Raw genomic sequence first — 18269 nt, forward strand, 5'->3', positions numbered from 1 at the left:
TTGCAAAGAGGAGCAGAAGGAAGTGAACAAAATCTCCGACAAGGGCCCAAAACAGGCAACACCCAGCCTTGAGGGTTGTTTGCAAGTGGCCAAGCTGTTCTGACAAAGACTACTGTTCTGTTGAAGGCGTCCACAGTGAAGGCCAACCTCACTGGTGAAGCTGGTTGGCTGGTTCATAACGTTCTTTCACATCTAACGAGCCTTGTAGATGCGCTCCTTGTGCAAGGGTGGTACCAGTGAAAACGAAGCTACAGAAGAAAAAGATTTTCTCTTTGGAGGCTCCCTGGAAGTCAATGCAAACAAGACAAAGTGGTCAAGTTACCACGGCAACTAAAGTTTAATTATCAGGTGTGGCCCTCCAACTCCAGAACTCCTTGTTCGGCCAGGAGTCCCAGGGTGATGTGATGCAGCAAGGCTTCACTGAGTCTAGAGCACCTTTTTAAAGGGACTGTATTGGCCTCTTTTCTGATGCTATGACGAGACTGAGCAAAAGCACCTTGGGGAGAGAAGGGATTATTTGGTTTATGCTTCTAAGTAACAGCGTATCATCAAGGAAAGCCAGGACAGGAGCCCAAGGACCTTGGAGGCAGGAGCTGAAGCAAAGGCTCTGAAGGAATGTTGCTTATTTGCTTGTTCCAGGCTCACATTCTGCTGACTTGCTTACACCTCCAAGGACCACCATCCCAGGAATGTCACCACCCACACTGGGCTAGGCCTTCCCACGTTAATCAGTAGTTAAGAAAACACCACAAAGGCATACCCTTAGCCCACTCCAGAGGAGGCATTCCCTCAGCTGAGTTTCCTTTCCCCCAGTCGATGCTACTTTGTGTCGAGTTGACAAAACTAACCAATGCAGGGACCAACCCTCAGAAGGAATCTCCTGCTGTGAGATGATTAAACTTGATTTTGGTGTTGAGATGAGTCTGTCCCTGAGATAAGACTGTGTTGAGCAGCGTGTACACATGCACATGCAAATGCAACCATGGCTGATGAATTGTGAATGAGCTCAATGCTCTATCAGCACCAGTTGTGCTATAGTTATGCAAGATGCTCACATTTGGGGAGACCAGACAGGCACTTGAGAATCTTACCATTTGTTCATGAATTCCTGTGCATATATGATCATTTCAATATAAATGTTTTAAATGAAGGTGGGGGAGCTCAAAGTACTAGAGCACTTTACCTCCAATAATACATTGTTATTGGCTTCAAGCTACAAGAGCTTACACAAAAACAGTAAGGCCAACAGTATCCCGGAAGAAAAGGATGAAGCAATTGGTGTATTCACAGGCTGAGGTCCTCAGTTACTGGAGCAGCAGCAATGGTCTCTTAGCATCAGAGTCAGTCTCCAGCCCTTTTCCTGGAAACCAGGTAAGCAAGCAGCTGAGTTGCGATAACACATAGCTATAGCCCTGAAAGTTCAGAAAACATTGCCGTCTTGGAAGACAGACTGTCTTTCTTTACTTATGTTAGCCTTAGCCGGCGTTGCAAAGTGCTGTTTTACTGAGTCATCTAGAAGTGCTTATTGAGTATCTAATGTGTGTGGGCACTCATTCTTCTGGGTGCTGGAACAAAATAAGGAACCCTGCCAGGGTGGGTGTTACATTCTAGCATGGGAAGGAGGCAAAAGGAAAACAAACAAACAAAAACGTATATGCTCCTGATTTCACATTATCCCAGCATTTTGTTTCTTTCTCCCCTAACTATACCTAATTCTGTCTCTCCCAGACACTTCTTTATCATTATGCAGCTTTCTGGTGAGTGAAGTTCGGATAATTAAACTAAAGTGCCTAGTATTTAACTGTTTATATGTTATTTGCACAAGTATGTCCTGTTCTACCTGAAACCAGACACTTCATATAGCTGGCCTGACACAGATGCAGAATAACTTTTTAATTTTCTTGACTGTCAACTTGGAGACCTAAGTCTCCAATAGAGCACCCCAATATTTATGAAACATGGACAAATACCTCACAGGAATATCCATAGCATAGCACTATTCATGAAAACCAAAACCACAAACAACACACTAATCAAAACCAAGTGAGTAGTTTGATATTTGAACAGTAGACCACCACCTACTAGGAGAGCCCGTGGATGGCAGATGAACCCATGATTCTAGCAAGTAAGATAAATACAAAAGATAAGGGGAAATGCAATAGTTATATTTATTGCAGTTCAAACGAAACAGGTTTTAGCAGGTAGGGTGATATATATCCGCAATCCTAGCACTTGAGAGAGGGAGATGGGAGAATCTCCAGTTCTAGGGCAGCCTTGGCTGCACAGCTCAAGTCTTATCAACACAACAGGTTTTAGAAATAAGACAGCTGTTATTCTAGTGGCAGTGGCTAGGATTAAATGGGGGTTTCTGGGTGCAGGCCATGTCTGAGTATTAATATAGGTATAAACTAACTGTGATGTACTTGTTTTGTGAAGTTTCTCCAAGCACATTATAATTTGTACAAAGAGAGAGGGTGTGTGTTTGTGTGTGTGCACTCATGTGGTAGTGGGCTGAAAATCTTGCTTTAAAATGATGAACGCTATTGTATAAAATAATCTGGAAGTAATTTGGATGAGAAGTGGCAGAGCTCACTAAGATTTATGAGGAACGGGGTTTGCTGCACTGACGAGTCTGTAGTCTGTAATGACGTGGCACACGTGGAAGTGAGATAGAGGACATCAAAATAGTGGTAATCAGTGGCAAGCCTGGGATGCAGGATTTAAGGTGTCTGTAACAGCTTTCCCAGAGAAGACACAATTGAGTGGTACAGAAGGTAACATGGGTGCCAGATTTAGTGACACACTCCTGTAGGCTCACTACTGAGGAGGCCGAGGTGGTGTGTCTCCAGCTTGAGCTGGCCTGGACAAAGCGAGACCCCGTCTCAAAGAAGAAAGCACCAATGCCAAAACAAACGATAACCTTATACTTATTAAATAATACATATAAATGTTTCCAGATTTGCATGTGTTGGTTTTGTCTCAGTTGATATTTAATTTTATATGCAATACTGGAATCATCCTGTAGGTTAGGACAACTTTAATTTCAAGTTACATTTTCCTAGGTGAAAATTTGTTATTCATAAAATGCACGAGTATTCCTAGAGTGCGCTGCGACACTGTCTTCCATAGTCACCATGGACCCACCGTAGAGTTACAAGACTCTAGCTTTATTGTAACATGAACCTTCCGTATTTCCTTTAAAGAAAAAAACTGTACTTTATCTTTTAAACAGAGGTATTCATCCATTTTCTGCAAGACTATTCTCTCATATCTCTTTAGAGAAATGATTTGTTGCATGTAATAATAAGCAAGTATCACTATGAGGATGAGATAGCTGTATGAGTCTAGGGCTAGGTACAGGCAGAATGCAGGATTGGCTGCCTCGATACGGTGGTTATCATCTTCCTTCAGGGCTGCTGACACATGGCTTTTGCCGTATTTAAGAAACCAGGAACAGAAGAGAACATTATGCCTTTGGGATACCAAGCACTTAGGAACTCCACACACCCTATGGAGTCTCAAGCTGAGCATCTCAGCCAAGAACAGAAATGCAGTACAGTATGGGGTAGATATTTAGTGCAAAAGACCAAAACCTATATATTGTCTATACCAATATATTATACATGGATACCTAGGAATTGTTGGTACTCAGAAAATGTTAAGTAGGAAAAAAAGGCAAGAAATATTCTGGTTTAAAATGTGTATTTTTTTTCTTTTTTTCTTTTCATTTTTTTAAATTTTTTAATAAATACATATTTTTTAATTTTTTTATTAATTACACTTTATTTACTTTGTATCTCCCCTGTAGTTCCCCCCTTCTTCCCCTCTCAATCCCTCCCTCTTCCTTCTCCACGCATGCCCCTCTCCAAATCCACTGGTAGGGATTTCTTTTCCTTCCTTCTGATCCTAGTCTGTTAGGTCTCATCAGGAGTGGTTGCATTGTCCTTCCTCTGTGACCTGGTAAGGCTGCTCCCCCCTTAGGGGGAGGTGATCAAAGAGCAGGCCAATCAGTTCCTGTCAGAGACAGTCCCTGTTCCCATTACTATGGAACCCACTAGGAGACTGAACTGTCATGGGCTACATCTGTGCAGGGGTTCTAGGTTATCTTCATGCATGCTACTTGGCTGGACTGTCAGTCTCAGGGAAGACCCATATGCCCAAATTTTTTGATCTGTTGCTTTCCTTGTGGAGCCCCTGTCCTCTCCAGGTGTTACTATTTCCCACTTCTTTCATAAGATTCCCTGCACTCTCCTCAAAGGTTGGCCATAAGTCTCAGTGTCTGCTTTGATAGTCTGCAGGGCAGAGCCTTTCAGAGGTCCTCTGTGGCAGGTTCCTAACTTGTTCCCTGTTTTCTCCTTCTTCTGATGTCCATCCTCTTTGCCTTTCTGGATGGGGATTGAGGATTTTAGCCAGACATTGTTGATTAGTTTCATTATGTGTACAGATTTTAGTAGGTTTATCCTATATTACATGTCTATATGAGTGAGTATGTACCGTGTGTGTCTTTCTGATTCTCGGATAATTCACTCAGGATGAACTTTTTCCAGTTTCCACCATTTACCTGCAAATTTCATGATTTCCTTGTTTTTTATTGCTGAGCAGTATTCCATTGTGTAGATGTACCATACTTTCTGAATCCATTCCTCAGTTGAGGGGTTTGCTTTCATTTTTATTAATTATACTTTATTCACTTTGTTAAAATGTGTATTTTTATTCCAATGTGTATATTCCAAGCCTTTAAAAATTTGTATATTAACTGATTAGAATGCTTTGTCTCTCAAATCTCACTTTAAACATAGACTACTGTGGATAGTTTACTTTTTAGATTGTTTTTAAAGTGGCTAGAATTCCATTTCTGTTTTCTCTGAGTACTATTAAATAGTTAGAGAAAAGCTCATTCTCATCATTGTCATCATTCTCATCATTGTCTTCTGTCAAAAAGGATTTGTTCAAAGTTGACCTCGTGTTAGTCTTTAAAAACATGGTCTAACTATATTGCCCAACCGACCATGAACCTTTGCTCCTCCTGCCTTAGCCTCTCAAGGGCTAGGAACACAGTAGGATTTCAGGTGAATGTTGCCATGCCTGGCTTTCACATCAGGTATTAAGTAGAAGAGAGCTTATCTGCCATTATACAAGGAGTACTTGATACAAAAAGATAAGCTACCACTATCTTTTAAAAATAGAGACCATGGCAGGGCAATGGTGGTGCAGGCCTTTAATCTCAGCACTAGTTCGTGGCTAGCCTAGTCTGCAGAGTGCATTCCAGAACACAGCTAATCCATGGCTACACAGAGAAGCCCTGCATTGAAAAAAAGCAAAGACAAACAAATGAAAAACAGATTGTAGGGACTGTTGAGATAGCTCAGTGATTAAGAGCACTCATTCCTTTTGCAGAGGGCCTGGGTTCAATTCCCAACACCTATAATCATCTTACAATATTGCTCCATTCCCAGGAAATCTGATGCCTTTTTCTAACTTCTTGGGCACCAACCATACACATGGCACAGACACATATAAGAAACACTCATACACAAAATAAATCTGGACAAAATTATTTTTAAAGGATTGGTTTTATTTTTTTAAGCTCATTAATGAGTGCACAGTAATTCTATTTTACCTTTCTCACAGTGATCAACACACACATAGATTTCGAGGTCAGTCAGGAATCTCTGTGATTAGTCTTCCCTACCTCACATGCCCATAGAGGCTGTTAGGTCAACACTTAGAGCAACTCAACAGGAGTAGACCGTACCCTTGTGAACACAAACAGCAAACCTGCCATGGCGCCACGCCTGAGTAACATTGCTGATTCTCGGGGATGATTCTCATGGTTATGGGTATTTTAGAGCTAAGCTGTTTTGTTCCTGCATTAAAACATGGAAATGACAAATGTCTCTTGTGCAATGCCTACAGAGTTTTAAAACATGTATATTTTTAACATAGCAGTAGAAGGATGGCTGTTTAAGTGCAAAGAAGTAGTCAGTGCAGAAAACGCTTGCAGAGACTTGCATGTCCTGGCGGCCATGTTCTGTCTAGCAGTCCTTGCTGACAGTGACTCCTGCGCCTACCCTCAGGAAGCAAGTCTACGCATGGCCTGTGGAAGAAAGGGGGAAACAGAATATCGGTCAACTTAGTTCATAGGGCTACATTATCTTTTTAAAAATATATTTCTCTAGTATTGGTTGCTTAATTTCAGCTAGGAATGTATCATCAAATAAAGGAGAGAGGACAATTTCAACACTCAGCATATGTCTAACTGCTTTATGTAAAGCAGTGATTACCATTCAGAGGCCACTAAGTACAAAACACTACTTTTCACATACATCCTTTAATTCTCACCATTCTGCATTGCCGTCCCTATCTCACATGCAGAGACTGAAATCAAACAGGCTTGTGCTGGCTGAACAGCCAGTAACTACCAGACTTCAGGGTACCGTGTAGGTCTGTCTGATTTCAAATACCAAACAGTTCTTCACAACTTTAGAGGCCATAGCAGAATGATCATTTTTATGTGGAGATTAGTAGCTATCCCAGAGTGACTGTTTGTTTGTTTGTTTGTGGTAAGATCTCTAGCCCAGGCTGGCCTTGAGCTTCTGGTGGAGCTGGGGATACCCTTCAGTTTCCAGTCTTCTTGGCCTCCTCCAGAGTGCTGGGAACCTAGGTGCATATGATGATGCCCACTTATTCTGTGCTGGGAACTGAACCCAGGACCTCAGAGAGTCATAAATTATCAAAGCTGGAAGGGCTTCTTGGTTTAATAATGACTTTCATAGGCTTATTAAGCTGGTGGGCCAAGACACCAGGCTTGTGAGTTTTATTCTGACATTACTTTTCTCCACAAAATTCTCTGCCTGATTTTACTACAGGGGTTTGACTGCTACCTAGTGCTTTTCATCAGGACCTGGAAAGCCACAGCTTTCTTATCAGACTTATCTGCCCCCCCAGGTGAGACAGTGAATACATGAGATTACAGAGTCAAACCAAAACTGAACAAACTGGAATCAATGTGAAGTTTAGCAGAACGGCATGTAATACTGCACTGGAGGCAAATCCCACAGCCTAAGGATGAGTGGAGAACCCAGGACCATCACAGTTTGTGTAAAAATGTGAACACAGTTTGTGTGAACATGTCTTCTGGACTCCTGTTTGGTAGAGCCCAAGATTTTCATGTAACTATAATAAAAGCAGACACCCATCTTCTAAATATCTTGATGAGCTCAACATGGTCACGATGGCATGGTTTCCATGGCACCCTGACTACTTCTAGACCCCGTTTTTGTCCAGCAAAACAGTGATAGACTGCATGTCTGTGAAGAATGACAGAAGGAACTGAAAGAGGTGCTCCTGGAGGCTCGTGGAAACAGAGCTGCTATCAGCAACTGATGGCCTGGCCCACGAGAAGACCTGTGTTGCTAGGAAAGCAGAGCTGGGTAGTTTTTACACAAAGGCCAAGTTCACTTTTATAGTCGCAATTAACGAGGATTTCTAACTATGGAGCATTCCCTTGAGAAGTCTCTGGTTGCTAGTGTCTGGAAATGTTCACAGAAAAGCTCCATTAGGTGGGTCAGGTCTGTGTAGGAGGGATTTCTGCATGGGCTAGCATATCACATTATCAGTTTCTAAGAAAATGTTCAACCTCCAGTTCTTTGAATTACTTCTCAGCCTTTTGTCTAGGATCAAGTATAAGTTTTTTTGTTTATGTTTCCTTTGGTTATTTCATGATAAATTTTCTGATCTTCCACTGTTGCTCCCGTTTCTCTTAGAAGTAAAGCCCTAAAGTTTACTCAGATTCTCCAAGTTCAGTCAACCTTCCCAGAATTAGTCTGATGTTGAGAGCACCTGAAACAGCCTCAGCCTGGTGAGGAGGAAGTGTGTAAGACGAGTTCAGTCAGGTGAAGAAAGGCCCTGTGACCCTGAGTTAGGAAGCCCCTCTGTTCCCTTTCCCTGCCCCACAGCTTTAGCTCTCTAGGAAGATGTGTGCGCTTTGAGTCAGTATAAACACAGGACTAGCCTATGTACCCCTGTGTGCCGGAGACTGAAGTTCCCCAAGTCCTTGTCATCCTTGAGGGAGTTTCCTGTTTTTGCTTCTCTTCTTTTGCAGCTGTGCCTTTCAGATGTTTCTGGATTCTCTACAGGTGGGTTCTTAAGCCTCTTCACTGCTTCTTTACTCAGCTTAGTCAAGGCTAACTTCAGTCATTCTCTACAGAAGAAAACAATGACCATACCTCGTCCTGAACATCAAGTTCTTCCTCATTCATCTCTGCCTTCATCAGCTCAAGAGGATCTTTACAGTCTTGTATGAGGGTGATCTTGACAAAGAGAACATACACAGTATTTACTGAAAATACATGGCATCAAAATACAGCAAGCACCACTGACAATAACCCGAGGCTTTGCTAGCGCTCATCTGTGATCTACATACTTCAGAATCCCCTTCTAATTTCTGTTCTTCGGTGTTTCTCGTCTTAGCATGTTCCCTCTACCACTTTTAAAATGCAAATGTGAACTGGTCCAGTTCTCCATTGTGTAAACTTCTTCAACTGTTCCCTTTTCTGACCTCTCAAGTGTCTGCCTCTTAGCAAGACACTCCCACTGCCTTCAGCCAGGCAGTCGGTAGTGCTTGTATTTTGACAGCTAAGAACACTTAATACAGCTTTGAATACATTGTGATTACACCATCGTAGGCTGGTAACTGAGAACAGTATAGGTTCCCAATTTGAACTGAGTGAAATGTAAGTTTATTGGAGGACATTAAGTTTACTGTTTAGGGCATTTCTACTTTTTAGGGAGAATATATAATTTAATTGTCCTCACAGAGGACACCAATACAACTTGCATTTGTCTTGTGCATTGAGAAGGACATTTCTGAAGCAATAACAAGTGTATACCAAAGCTAAAACAGCATCCTATTGTACTGGTTTTATACATTTCATCTCTCACAAATAGCCCAGTGCTCTTTATCAGTGTGAAAATTAGATGACTAAGTCCCTGCACACGTGGTCTTCCTGTGATGGGAATGGGAGGAATGGTGTGGCTATTCTGGCATAAATTTTGTAATAGACCAAAGGATGAAAGAGGTCTTATCTTTGCATCTACAATACTCCAAAGGAGAGGAAGCCGCTGGGTGAGGATGGATCAGGTTTCATGCTAGACCCAGTGAAGACAGGCCAGGTTCCAAATCTCACTGGAACCAGGAAGACCCCACCCACCTTGCAAGCAATCATTAACACCTACAGCACCTCACTGACCATGAATGGGGCAGGTCTGACACAGTGGCCACACTGTCCCTCATCCAGCTTTATCACATTTGTGGCCTAAGATTTTTACGTCTGGATTACTCACACATTACATAGCTGTTTTTCTGTTGAGAAGGAACTTGGTGCCTTGGTTTTGTTTTACTCTTAATATGTGCTCTCAAAAGCTATATGAGCCAGCTTTGCTTTTAATTCAGGGTTAGAATTTTTTTTTTTTTTTTTTTTTTAAGGATAGGAAACAAAGGTGATGAGTTTTCAAAGCTTAGCATTTTACATTTAGCTTTTGTTTTATTTATTTATTTTATGGTTTTGAGCCACCACATACATACTGGGAACTGAACCTGGGTCCTCAGGGATGCTTAACCACTAAGCCCCTATCTAGCTTTTCTTTAGAAGGTGTGGGATTTTCCTCTTGGGTATCTGAGATGGATACTTTTAATAACTTGGGATGCTCATTTCACCAGGGACATTAGCAGCACATCCTCTGCATGGACAGAGCTAAAAAGAACAATGTGACAGTTTCTAAATTAGTTTTACCCCAAACATCAACTTCTAATCTATAATAAAAGACACGCTTATCCTGATCTTAGAAAACATCAGGAAGTAATACAACATGACTATTGCAAGGATAATTATTTTCCATAGGTGTTGATGGTCATTCAAATGGAAAGTGTCCCCCAGGCTCAGGTATCTGAACATTTATTTCCCAGATGGTAGCACTCTCTGAGGAGCTTATGGAACATTTGTGTAGTGGAGCCTTTCTAGAGAAAGTATGTCACTGGGGGTGGGCTTTGAGGTTTCCTAGCCTTGTCCCACTTCCTGACCACTCCTGTGTGTGGATCAAGTGTGGTCAGCCAGCTTCCTGCCTCTGCTCCATGCCTTCCCGCCTTCGTGGATTTTAACCCTCTGGAACCATAAGCTAAAGTAAACACTTGGTCATGGCATGTCCATCACAGCAACAGGAAAGAAACTACTACAGTGTCCCAAATTCACTGTGAAAGAGAAATGAGGTTCTCACTGAGGCCTACCAGTGGGCCAGGCAAGGAATCCGGCAGGTTTGCCTCTTCCCGTTATTTGAAAAAAATAAGGTTTACAGGGAATTTTAGTGTTTTCCGTTTTGTGGGAGAAAGTGAACCTGAATTTATTTATGGTTTGTTTGAGGAGTATACTTGTCTATGAGGGTACAAGTAAAGATTAGAGGCTAACATCAGGATGTTTTCCTTTGTCACACCATCTTATTTTTTGGAGATAGGATCTCTCACTAACCTTGGAGCCATTTCCTGGCTGGCCAGAGAAGTGTGGGGATCCACATGCCTCCACACTCCAGCAGTAGGGTCACAGGCACATACCAGCATGCCTGTTTTCTGGCATTTTGTTAGTTTGTACTATTCACATGGTTCTGAGGATCTGGTTTAGATCCTGACACTTGCCCGGCAGTCAAGCCGTTACCCACTGGTCAGTCTCTCCTTGTTTATTTGTTTCAAAGATCTCTTAGGAACTCAATTTTAACTTTGTAAATCAAGGATTCCTTATTGGTATCATATACACTTATTTACGCATACACATCACAGAAAATCCAAGATTCAGTGCTGTCTTCTAAAACAGCATTATCTGTCAGCGAATGTGCACACTGTAGAACTCGAAAGTTTTGGACACTACGGGGAACCTTCCTAGAAACTACCTGAGTCTTCCAAGCAGTGAGTGGCTTTTACCCCCTTTGCACTGATGAGAAACGGGCTCTTAGAAGTTCAACAGGTGAGCCGGTTGTGGTGGTGCATGCCTGTAATCCCAGCACTCAGGGAGGCAGAGGCAGGTGGATCTCTGTGAGTTTGAGGCCAGCCTGGTCTACAAAGCAAGTCCAGGACAGCAATGCCAGAGAGAGAACCCCTGTCAAAGAAAAAGAAAGAAAGAAAGAGAGAGAGAGAGAGAGAGAGAGAGAAAGAAAGAAGGAAAGAAAGAAGGAAGGAAAGAAAGAAAGAAAGAAAGAAAGAAAGAACATAGAAAAAAGAAAGAGAAAAGAAAAAGAAAGAAAAGAAAAGAAGACAGAAAAATTCAACATGTGCCCATAACTAGAGGTTAGGCTGGGTTTCAGACTAGAGTTGGGTGAGATGTTTACCTTCTCTAGAAGGGAATCCTGGCCCTCCCTGGATTTGACCTGGTTCTGCAGATAGAGTATAGCATCATGAACCGTGAGAAAGAATCTATCCTTTCTAATGTTGTCATCAAAGAACCCACACTGCTCCATCTTTTCTAGCACATCATCTGCAAAGGAAAAACAATGTTTAGTTGCTAGGGGGAAAAGGGATTTTTATAATAAGTTTTTGCAGTGCCTTTTCATTGTCTCCTCATTTCCAGGCTGTGCCCCTGCTCTAACAGAGCTGTCCTTCTTTGCCAGCAGCACACAGAGTGGTTATCCCATAGTTGCTTGCAGTCTGTCTTAGTGACCCTTTTGCCAAGCCAGCATTTCCATATCCCGGTTGCTGTGAACTTGGCTGCTGGTTCACAGCTGTGCCCTTCTAAGAGAATTTTCTCTGGCCAGTGGAAGCTGTCTGATTTGATGAGACCTAGTAAGCTGCACTCACACATACCTGGCCAGAATCCACTGGCCAACAGATAAGAGTATAAAGCAGGGCCTTGCATAACCACCTCTTGTAGAGCCACTTGTGTAATCAAATTTCTGACATCAGTGCCTGACCAGCTTCATCTCAGGCCCTGTTGCTCTTCCTTCACTCCCTTAAGCACTTGTGCATGAACCTCCATTTCAGCTCTTGCAGAGAACTCAGCCCAAGATTGGTACCTTCCTCCACTTACAGACAAGCCACAGAGACTCATACTCTTGGCATTCCTCCAGTTCCAAGAGCTCTTAGTCTTCTCACCTCTGCTCTCCCCAAAACAATGTCCCCAATTGCACTTAACACCATTGTCAAGAAACAAGTTTCTATACTTTGCCAGATCTGTGGCACAAACTGGAAGAAATCTTTTGCAAAGCTCAAAAATGCCCTGAGATACTGGTAATTGGCACAGAGTTTTGGAAACATTTTGGAAATAGAGCACGGTTAGTTATTGCGATTGTATACTGAAAGGCAAACAAGATGACACATTGTCTTGGACATTCTGTACTAAAATACAAAATCGTTTTCTTCTAATTTTGTTAGTTTTTTTTTAGAAGGCCTTCAGACATCATCTATTCACATCCAAGGGAGGAGATGCGAAACCAGTTTGATAGATACGCACTTAGGCATTTACCTTGAAGCAAAGCAAAGTACACATTCACATCAATTCTCTGAAATTCTTTGACAATCTAAAAATAGAAAAGAATTCAGTCATATTTAAACATTTGCTCAGGAGAACTGTCAACATTTCTGTGGTTAATCAAGACTTTCAGGAGAGCTTTTTACTGGAAAACCATAGATTATTTTCAGCCTGCTGTGATGCTTTACGTAAAGATGAAAAGGCAGTAGCTCAAAACACGACACACCAGGTAAGGTAGAGCACAGCAGTAATGCTGGCACTCAAAAGGCTGAGGCAGCAGGATTTTAATTTAAGGCCCCGGACCACTAGCAAGACCCTGTTTTTAAAAAGGCAGGAAGAATGACATCCAGTGCTGGGCAGCAGAGCAGCTCATGACACAGAGGTGCTCAGCGAGTATTTGTAGAAGGAGACAATGAAGTAGCTAGGCTTCCAGATAGGTCTTGCTTGCTGCAATAAAAAGTGTAAGATTGTATTAAAAAGTAAAAACTGACTAAACATTCAGGTCTTTGTTTTAAATGTACCCACGTCAATTATCTTGATTGTACTTTTGTCTTTAGTTTTTTTGGGAGAAATGAGGAAGGGGATACATAGAATTTCTCTAATGTCCCTTAAAACTAAATGTGAATTTACAATGACCATTTAAAGTTTGATTTTTAAATATCCACATACTAGGTCTGTGAGCAATAGGAACTGTCACCATAAACAGCTATTCAAGAGTGGGACATACTCTGGCATTAGGACTGTACAAGGTCATTAAACCAACCGGCCGGTATAATCTATAATGAGTCTGAGTCATTGCACAGAGTGAAATAAACAACAAAGAGCCAGCATGTGTTCTCAAATGAGCTAACAGGGCCTGCTGAGAGAACAGAACCTCACAGCATATTCTCAGTCTTTTGCCAAGTATAATTACTTTCCTCTGCAGCACCCAGGCCCTGGCATCAGCTTCTGCTCCTGCAGTGGTAGCCCTCAGCTAAGCTAACACCAGGTGGGAACCCATTTACTGTCATTATGCCTCTTGTTGGTGCCTTTCCCCGCTGATCTCTCTATCTGGTCCTCTTGATACCTACCTCTGCATTTAACACTTGGGATAACGCCTAGTTAAAGTACCTTGAGGCACCTACTGCAGTTGCTTATACGATTAATATTTGCCCTCCTCTTTAGCAGAGAAGCCACGGCAGCCTCATCACCTGCACCTTCTAGGTGGAGCAACAGGCCCACTCGGAACCACTGAATGAATGCACTGGACTCTCAGCAATTGCTGTGAATGCTTCTGCCCCGCTTGTTGCTCAGCTCTTGCCCTGACATTCTGGCTCTAACCTGAGGCATGCCCTTGCTTCTTCACAGTGCTACCTGCTCTCCTAGTCCTGTCCTGCTGCTGTTTCCATAACAGGGAAAATATAATACCTAAAACTTCATCACTTTTCCTGTTCTAATGGCAGTTACATCTTCAGAAAAAAAATTAAATGTATTAAGTGTTAACATTTTCTCAGAGATGTCTGTGGGCCAGATGCTCTTGTGTGTTCATTATATGTTACCTGTGTAGTAACTACCTTCATCATGCTTATATTACAAAAGAAGAAGGCAAGACAAAGGCAGATTAAGAAACTTGTTCTTGGTCAGGTGCCATGGCCCTGTAATCCTGTCATCACAGCACTTGGGGAGGCAGAGGAATGCGGATCTCTGTGAGTTTGAGGCCAGCCTGGTCTACAAAGCAAGTCCAGGACAGCCAAGGCTACACAGAGAGACGCGTCTCGAAAAAAAAAAAAATTTGTTCTTAGTGGTGGAGGCAGGATTCACCTCACAAAGCCTGACTCCAGAGCTTATGTTGTATTGGCGAAAAGGTTGAGGAGGAAGGGGAGGGAGAGAGAGAAGAGGAATAGACAGGAGGAAGAGAGAAAAAACTTCACTTAGACAAATTATAGCACCCTTTCACAAGGCTGAGTAACCATCCATCACTTTACTGTTGCCAAAGGCCAGATCTACAGTACAAACGAGCAGAACCTCACCATCCGCAATGACTTCACTCCCACCACATCCAGGAAGGACACAGCCCCACAATCCAGCACCAAGCTGTGGATTGGCACCTTCGGGACATTCACTTTCACCGGGAGTTCAGAGTTCCAGTCCACTTGAATCTCGATTTCTTTGGTTGGGATATCAAGCTCCTCTGGCTCTTCAACATCTTCATCAGGCTCAAAAGCATTGTTTGATGAGCCAATATCACTTATAATCCCGTTCTAACAAAGAAAGCACCTCCAGCTTAATTGTTAGTAATACAAAATGCCTTTCAGCAATGTACCCCAAAATGTTTAAAAGTCCCGTATGAACTATTCTTTGGAAAACAAATACAGCAAGGGAATACAGTCTTGAGGAATGGATTTTACTACCATTTACACTTCTACACTCTCTAAGAAGAAAATGGAAAAGAAAGCCCCCCCCCAAAAAAAAAAAAAAAGAAAAAAGATTTCTGGATGATTGTGGTACTTTCCCAAGAGATACAGAAAAGTCACAGAAAAAGCTGATTAAAAAGTTCATGAAATAACAATGTTTAAAAATGAGTTCAGATGCTCGTTTTTAATGGGGAGGGGACAGACTGTGTTTCCAGGGAGCTGTCCTGGTTTCATTTTTCCCACCCTTTTCCTGTAGCCTACAGAACAGATGAGCTGTTCTCTGAAACACGATTGTCATATGCTCCTATGCATCTGAATACCAAAGGGGCTGGGTTTAGTTGTAGACCATCTAATTGCTTTCATCAGAGAAAGAACCTAGAGGGGAAAGAAGGATGTTGCCTCACCTTTGTTGCCCTTAATTGTCCTTTTTTGATGAGTTTCTGTATTCTCCTCAGTGCTTTCAGCCTCTTGTTATATACTCTAATGGCATCAAATCCAACCTTTGGAAATAAACGTCAGTTACTTAAAATGTCTGGTTCTTAATGGTCCATGGCATTTACTATCTGAGTGGTTGTTTCTTTTTTTCATTTTAATTATGTGTCTCTGTGGGTAGGTGCACATGTGAGGGCACATGTCCCGGGACTCCTGAGGAGGGTGTAAGCTCCCCTGGAGCTGAAGTCAGAGATAGTTGTGAGCTCCCCCGCATAGGTGCTGGGGAAAAAAAATCTGTTAGCTTTCCTTTGAACTAGTTTACTCTGGAAACAGGAAACTAGCACTCAGGGGCAAATTCCAAGTTCCAAGCATAGCATGGCACTCGGGTCAAGAACCTTCTACCCCTTTTACCACACCGGTGCTCTTTACTCCAGCAGGGCAACTGTCCCCCACTCCTCTGCTCTCACCATCTCTCAGTTAGCACACTTCCCAGACGCCCAGCACACTGTCTGCCTCACACTTCTTTGCTGGTGAATTTAATGTCAACCTAGAGCCACTCCGAGAGGGACTCTCCACTGAGAAAATGCCTCAGAAGATTGTAGCCAAATGTGTCCGAACTTTTCTTGATTAATGATTCCCGTGGGAGGAGGGTCCAGCCCCCTTTGGGCAGTGCCACCCCTGGCCAGGAGGTCCTGAGTTGTATAAGAAACCAAGATGGGCAAAACATGAGGAGAAGCCAGCGAGAAGCACTCCTTCATAGCTTCTGTTTCAGTTTCGGCCCTGCCCTCCCTCAGTGATGAATGCCACCTGAGTGGGCAGCAAACCCTTTCTTCAAGTTCTTTGTGGCTGTGGTGTTTTACTCCAGCGACAAAAACCAACGTCTGCCACTAAAACTTCTTTTATTAACTTCTTTTTTTTTTAATTGTTTTATTTATATGGCGGGGGAGGGGAGCACATGTGTGCAGGTTCCCATGGTGGCCAGAAGGGGCGCCAATTCTCTGGAAGCTGTATGTATAGGTCTTTATGAGCCACTTGAACTCATTTTCTGAAAGATCAAGAGGTATTCTTAGCAGCTGAGCCATATTCTTTCAGCCCCTTTTCTATTTTTTTCTTAACATTTAAAACTATTTCTTAAAAGTAATAAACTTAATTCAGGTTAGAAAAAATATCTTTTATGAATGAAACTTTTTTTTTTCAAATAAAAATTTCCAAGGCATGGCGCTGTTTTGAATCTATTCACAGAAGGCAGCTGGATCCTCTCGCCTGCCTCTGCAACCTGTTCACACAGCCCTGGAAGTCAGCAGTCCCAGCCTTCTGTCTCAGACCCTACTCCAAATCCTTGTCTGTCCCCTCCCGTCTTCCTCTCCCCTCCCTTATAGTGTGAGTCATTTGGAGCACAGATGTTATGACAATGTTATTCGTTCATTATGTATTTTGTTTTGTGAGACTAGGTCTAAGTCTGTAGCCCTGGCTAGCCCCAGGTCTGGTTATGTAAACCAGGCTGACCTCAAGCTTAAGGCAATCCTCCTGCCTCAGCCTCTCAAATGCTGGGATCACAGGTGTATATTACCACACCATGCCACAATATAGTTTTTAATGCCCCACACAAAGAGAACCAAACATAAGGCCTTATTCCTAGTTGGTGCCCAAGAAATGAGTGAAATCTGAAAAAAAAAGTTAAAAATCAAACTTCTAGGAATAAAATACTTACTGTTGACTTCACACATTTCTTAAAACCATCGACATTGCCATAAAAAATGGGACTAGAAAATCGCAGAATCTTCACTCCCTCAGGCTCTTCAAGCTGGCAAAAAAAGAAGAAGAGAGAGGGGAGGAAGTAAGGGAGGGAAGAGAGAAGAGAGAGGAGAGAGGGAAGTTGAGGTTAAACAAATTGATGTCTAAAGTCTACACCCCAAGCTCTGCCTGTTCTGGCGACATGGTTAGGAGAGGAGCTGGGCAGCTGCACCCTGAGCACCTCTGAGCTATTGGCAGTCACAAGCTAAGAAGATGCGCAGGGTCGGAGGCCACAGAACCAGAACCCAAGCCGAATGACGTAGGCCGGATCTTACAGGCTGCTTCTACCCTCGTGAAGAAAGTGGCTCTGAAGGCAACATGACCGGTCGCCAGCCTCCACTACTGTCTGTTTTGATTTTGCTAAAATTCTTTGGCGCGAGGGACAAAAGGAATCTGTGCACTCAAATCCTTGCCCTAATGGTGTTTGTTGTTGTCTGCGCCTTAACGGAGTGGCTGCACCATAGAATCTTCTCGTCCTAAGCAACTGCAGCCATGTTAGCCTTTGTCTTTCAGATGAGAACTCTGGGCCTGAGAAGCAAAGTCCCACCACGCAGAGCCTGGATTCTACCTTCCAACCTCAGAGCTGAGCAGTGGCACGGGTTCAGTGAAGTCACGTGTCTCCTGTGCAGCCTGGTTTCCGGAAGGCAACGGGATTCTTTCGTGTGTTTCTGGAGGCCTGCCGCCCTGTTACCGTGGCGTATTTTCCATGGCCTCTCGATCTCTGGCCGCTAAACTACTTTTGCTGTTGTTGCTTGGTTTTATTTTGTTTTGTTTTAGCTCTTGATATTTGACTCAACGTTGCAGAAAGATTATAGAAATAAAGTAACAGCTACTAGAATTCTAGATTGAATGTACAGTACTCTTCTTGTTTTGTTTGATTTTCTGGAGATAGGTTCTCTCTGTGTAACCTTAGCTGTCCTGGAGCTGACACTGGCCAGACTGGCTTCGAAGTCAGAGGTCTGCCTGCCTCTGCCTCCAGATTGCTGGATTAAAGGCGTACACCACCACCACCTGGCCCTTATAGTATTATTTTTTTATATTAAGGTAAAATATCATCCTATGACTTTCTAGGGTTCACATTAAAAATACATACTTGTTTATTTTATTAACATAAATCCACTTTTTAAAAGCTAAATTTGTG

General features: G+C 42.7%; 1 protein-coding gene across 2 annotated transcripts in view; it reads right to left on the reverse strand.

Moving 5' to 3' along the window:
- Positions 1–5554: 5554 nt before the first annotated feature.
- The window catches only part of Slc26a4 (solute carrier family 26 member 4), a 40762-nt gene continuing 28047 nt past the window's right edge, over positions 5555–18269 (reverse strand). The window contains exons 15-21 of one of the 2 annotated variants that reach the window (XM_021663191.2): positions 17046–17138; positions 15307–15402; positions 14519–14749; positions 12492–12558; positions 11374–11519; positions 8229–8312; positions 5555–6097 (exon numbers count right to left, since the gene is read on the reverse strand). In XM_021663191.2, the coding sequence (XP_021518866.1) occupies positions 6074–6097; positions 8229–8312; positions 11374–11519; positions 12492–12558; positions 14519–14749; positions 15307–15402; positions 17046–17138 (741 nt within the window). In that variant the 3' untranslated portion in view covers positions 5555–6073. The remainder of the gene's footprint in view (positions 6098–8228; positions 8313–11373; positions 11520–12491; positions 12559–14518; positions 14750–15306; positions 15403–17045; positions 17139–18269) is intronic. The other variant, XM_021663192.2, reaches the window with a different exon arrangement.

The sequence above is a fragment of the Meriones unguiculatus genome, chromosome 1 (assembly GCF_030254825.1).
Source record: "Meriones unguiculatus strain TT.TT164.6M chromosome 1, Bangor_MerUng_6.1, whole genome shotgun sequence".
Taxonomy (NCBI): domain Eukaryota; kingdom Metazoa; phylum Chordata; class Mammalia; order Rodentia; family Muridae; genus Meriones; species Meriones unguiculatus.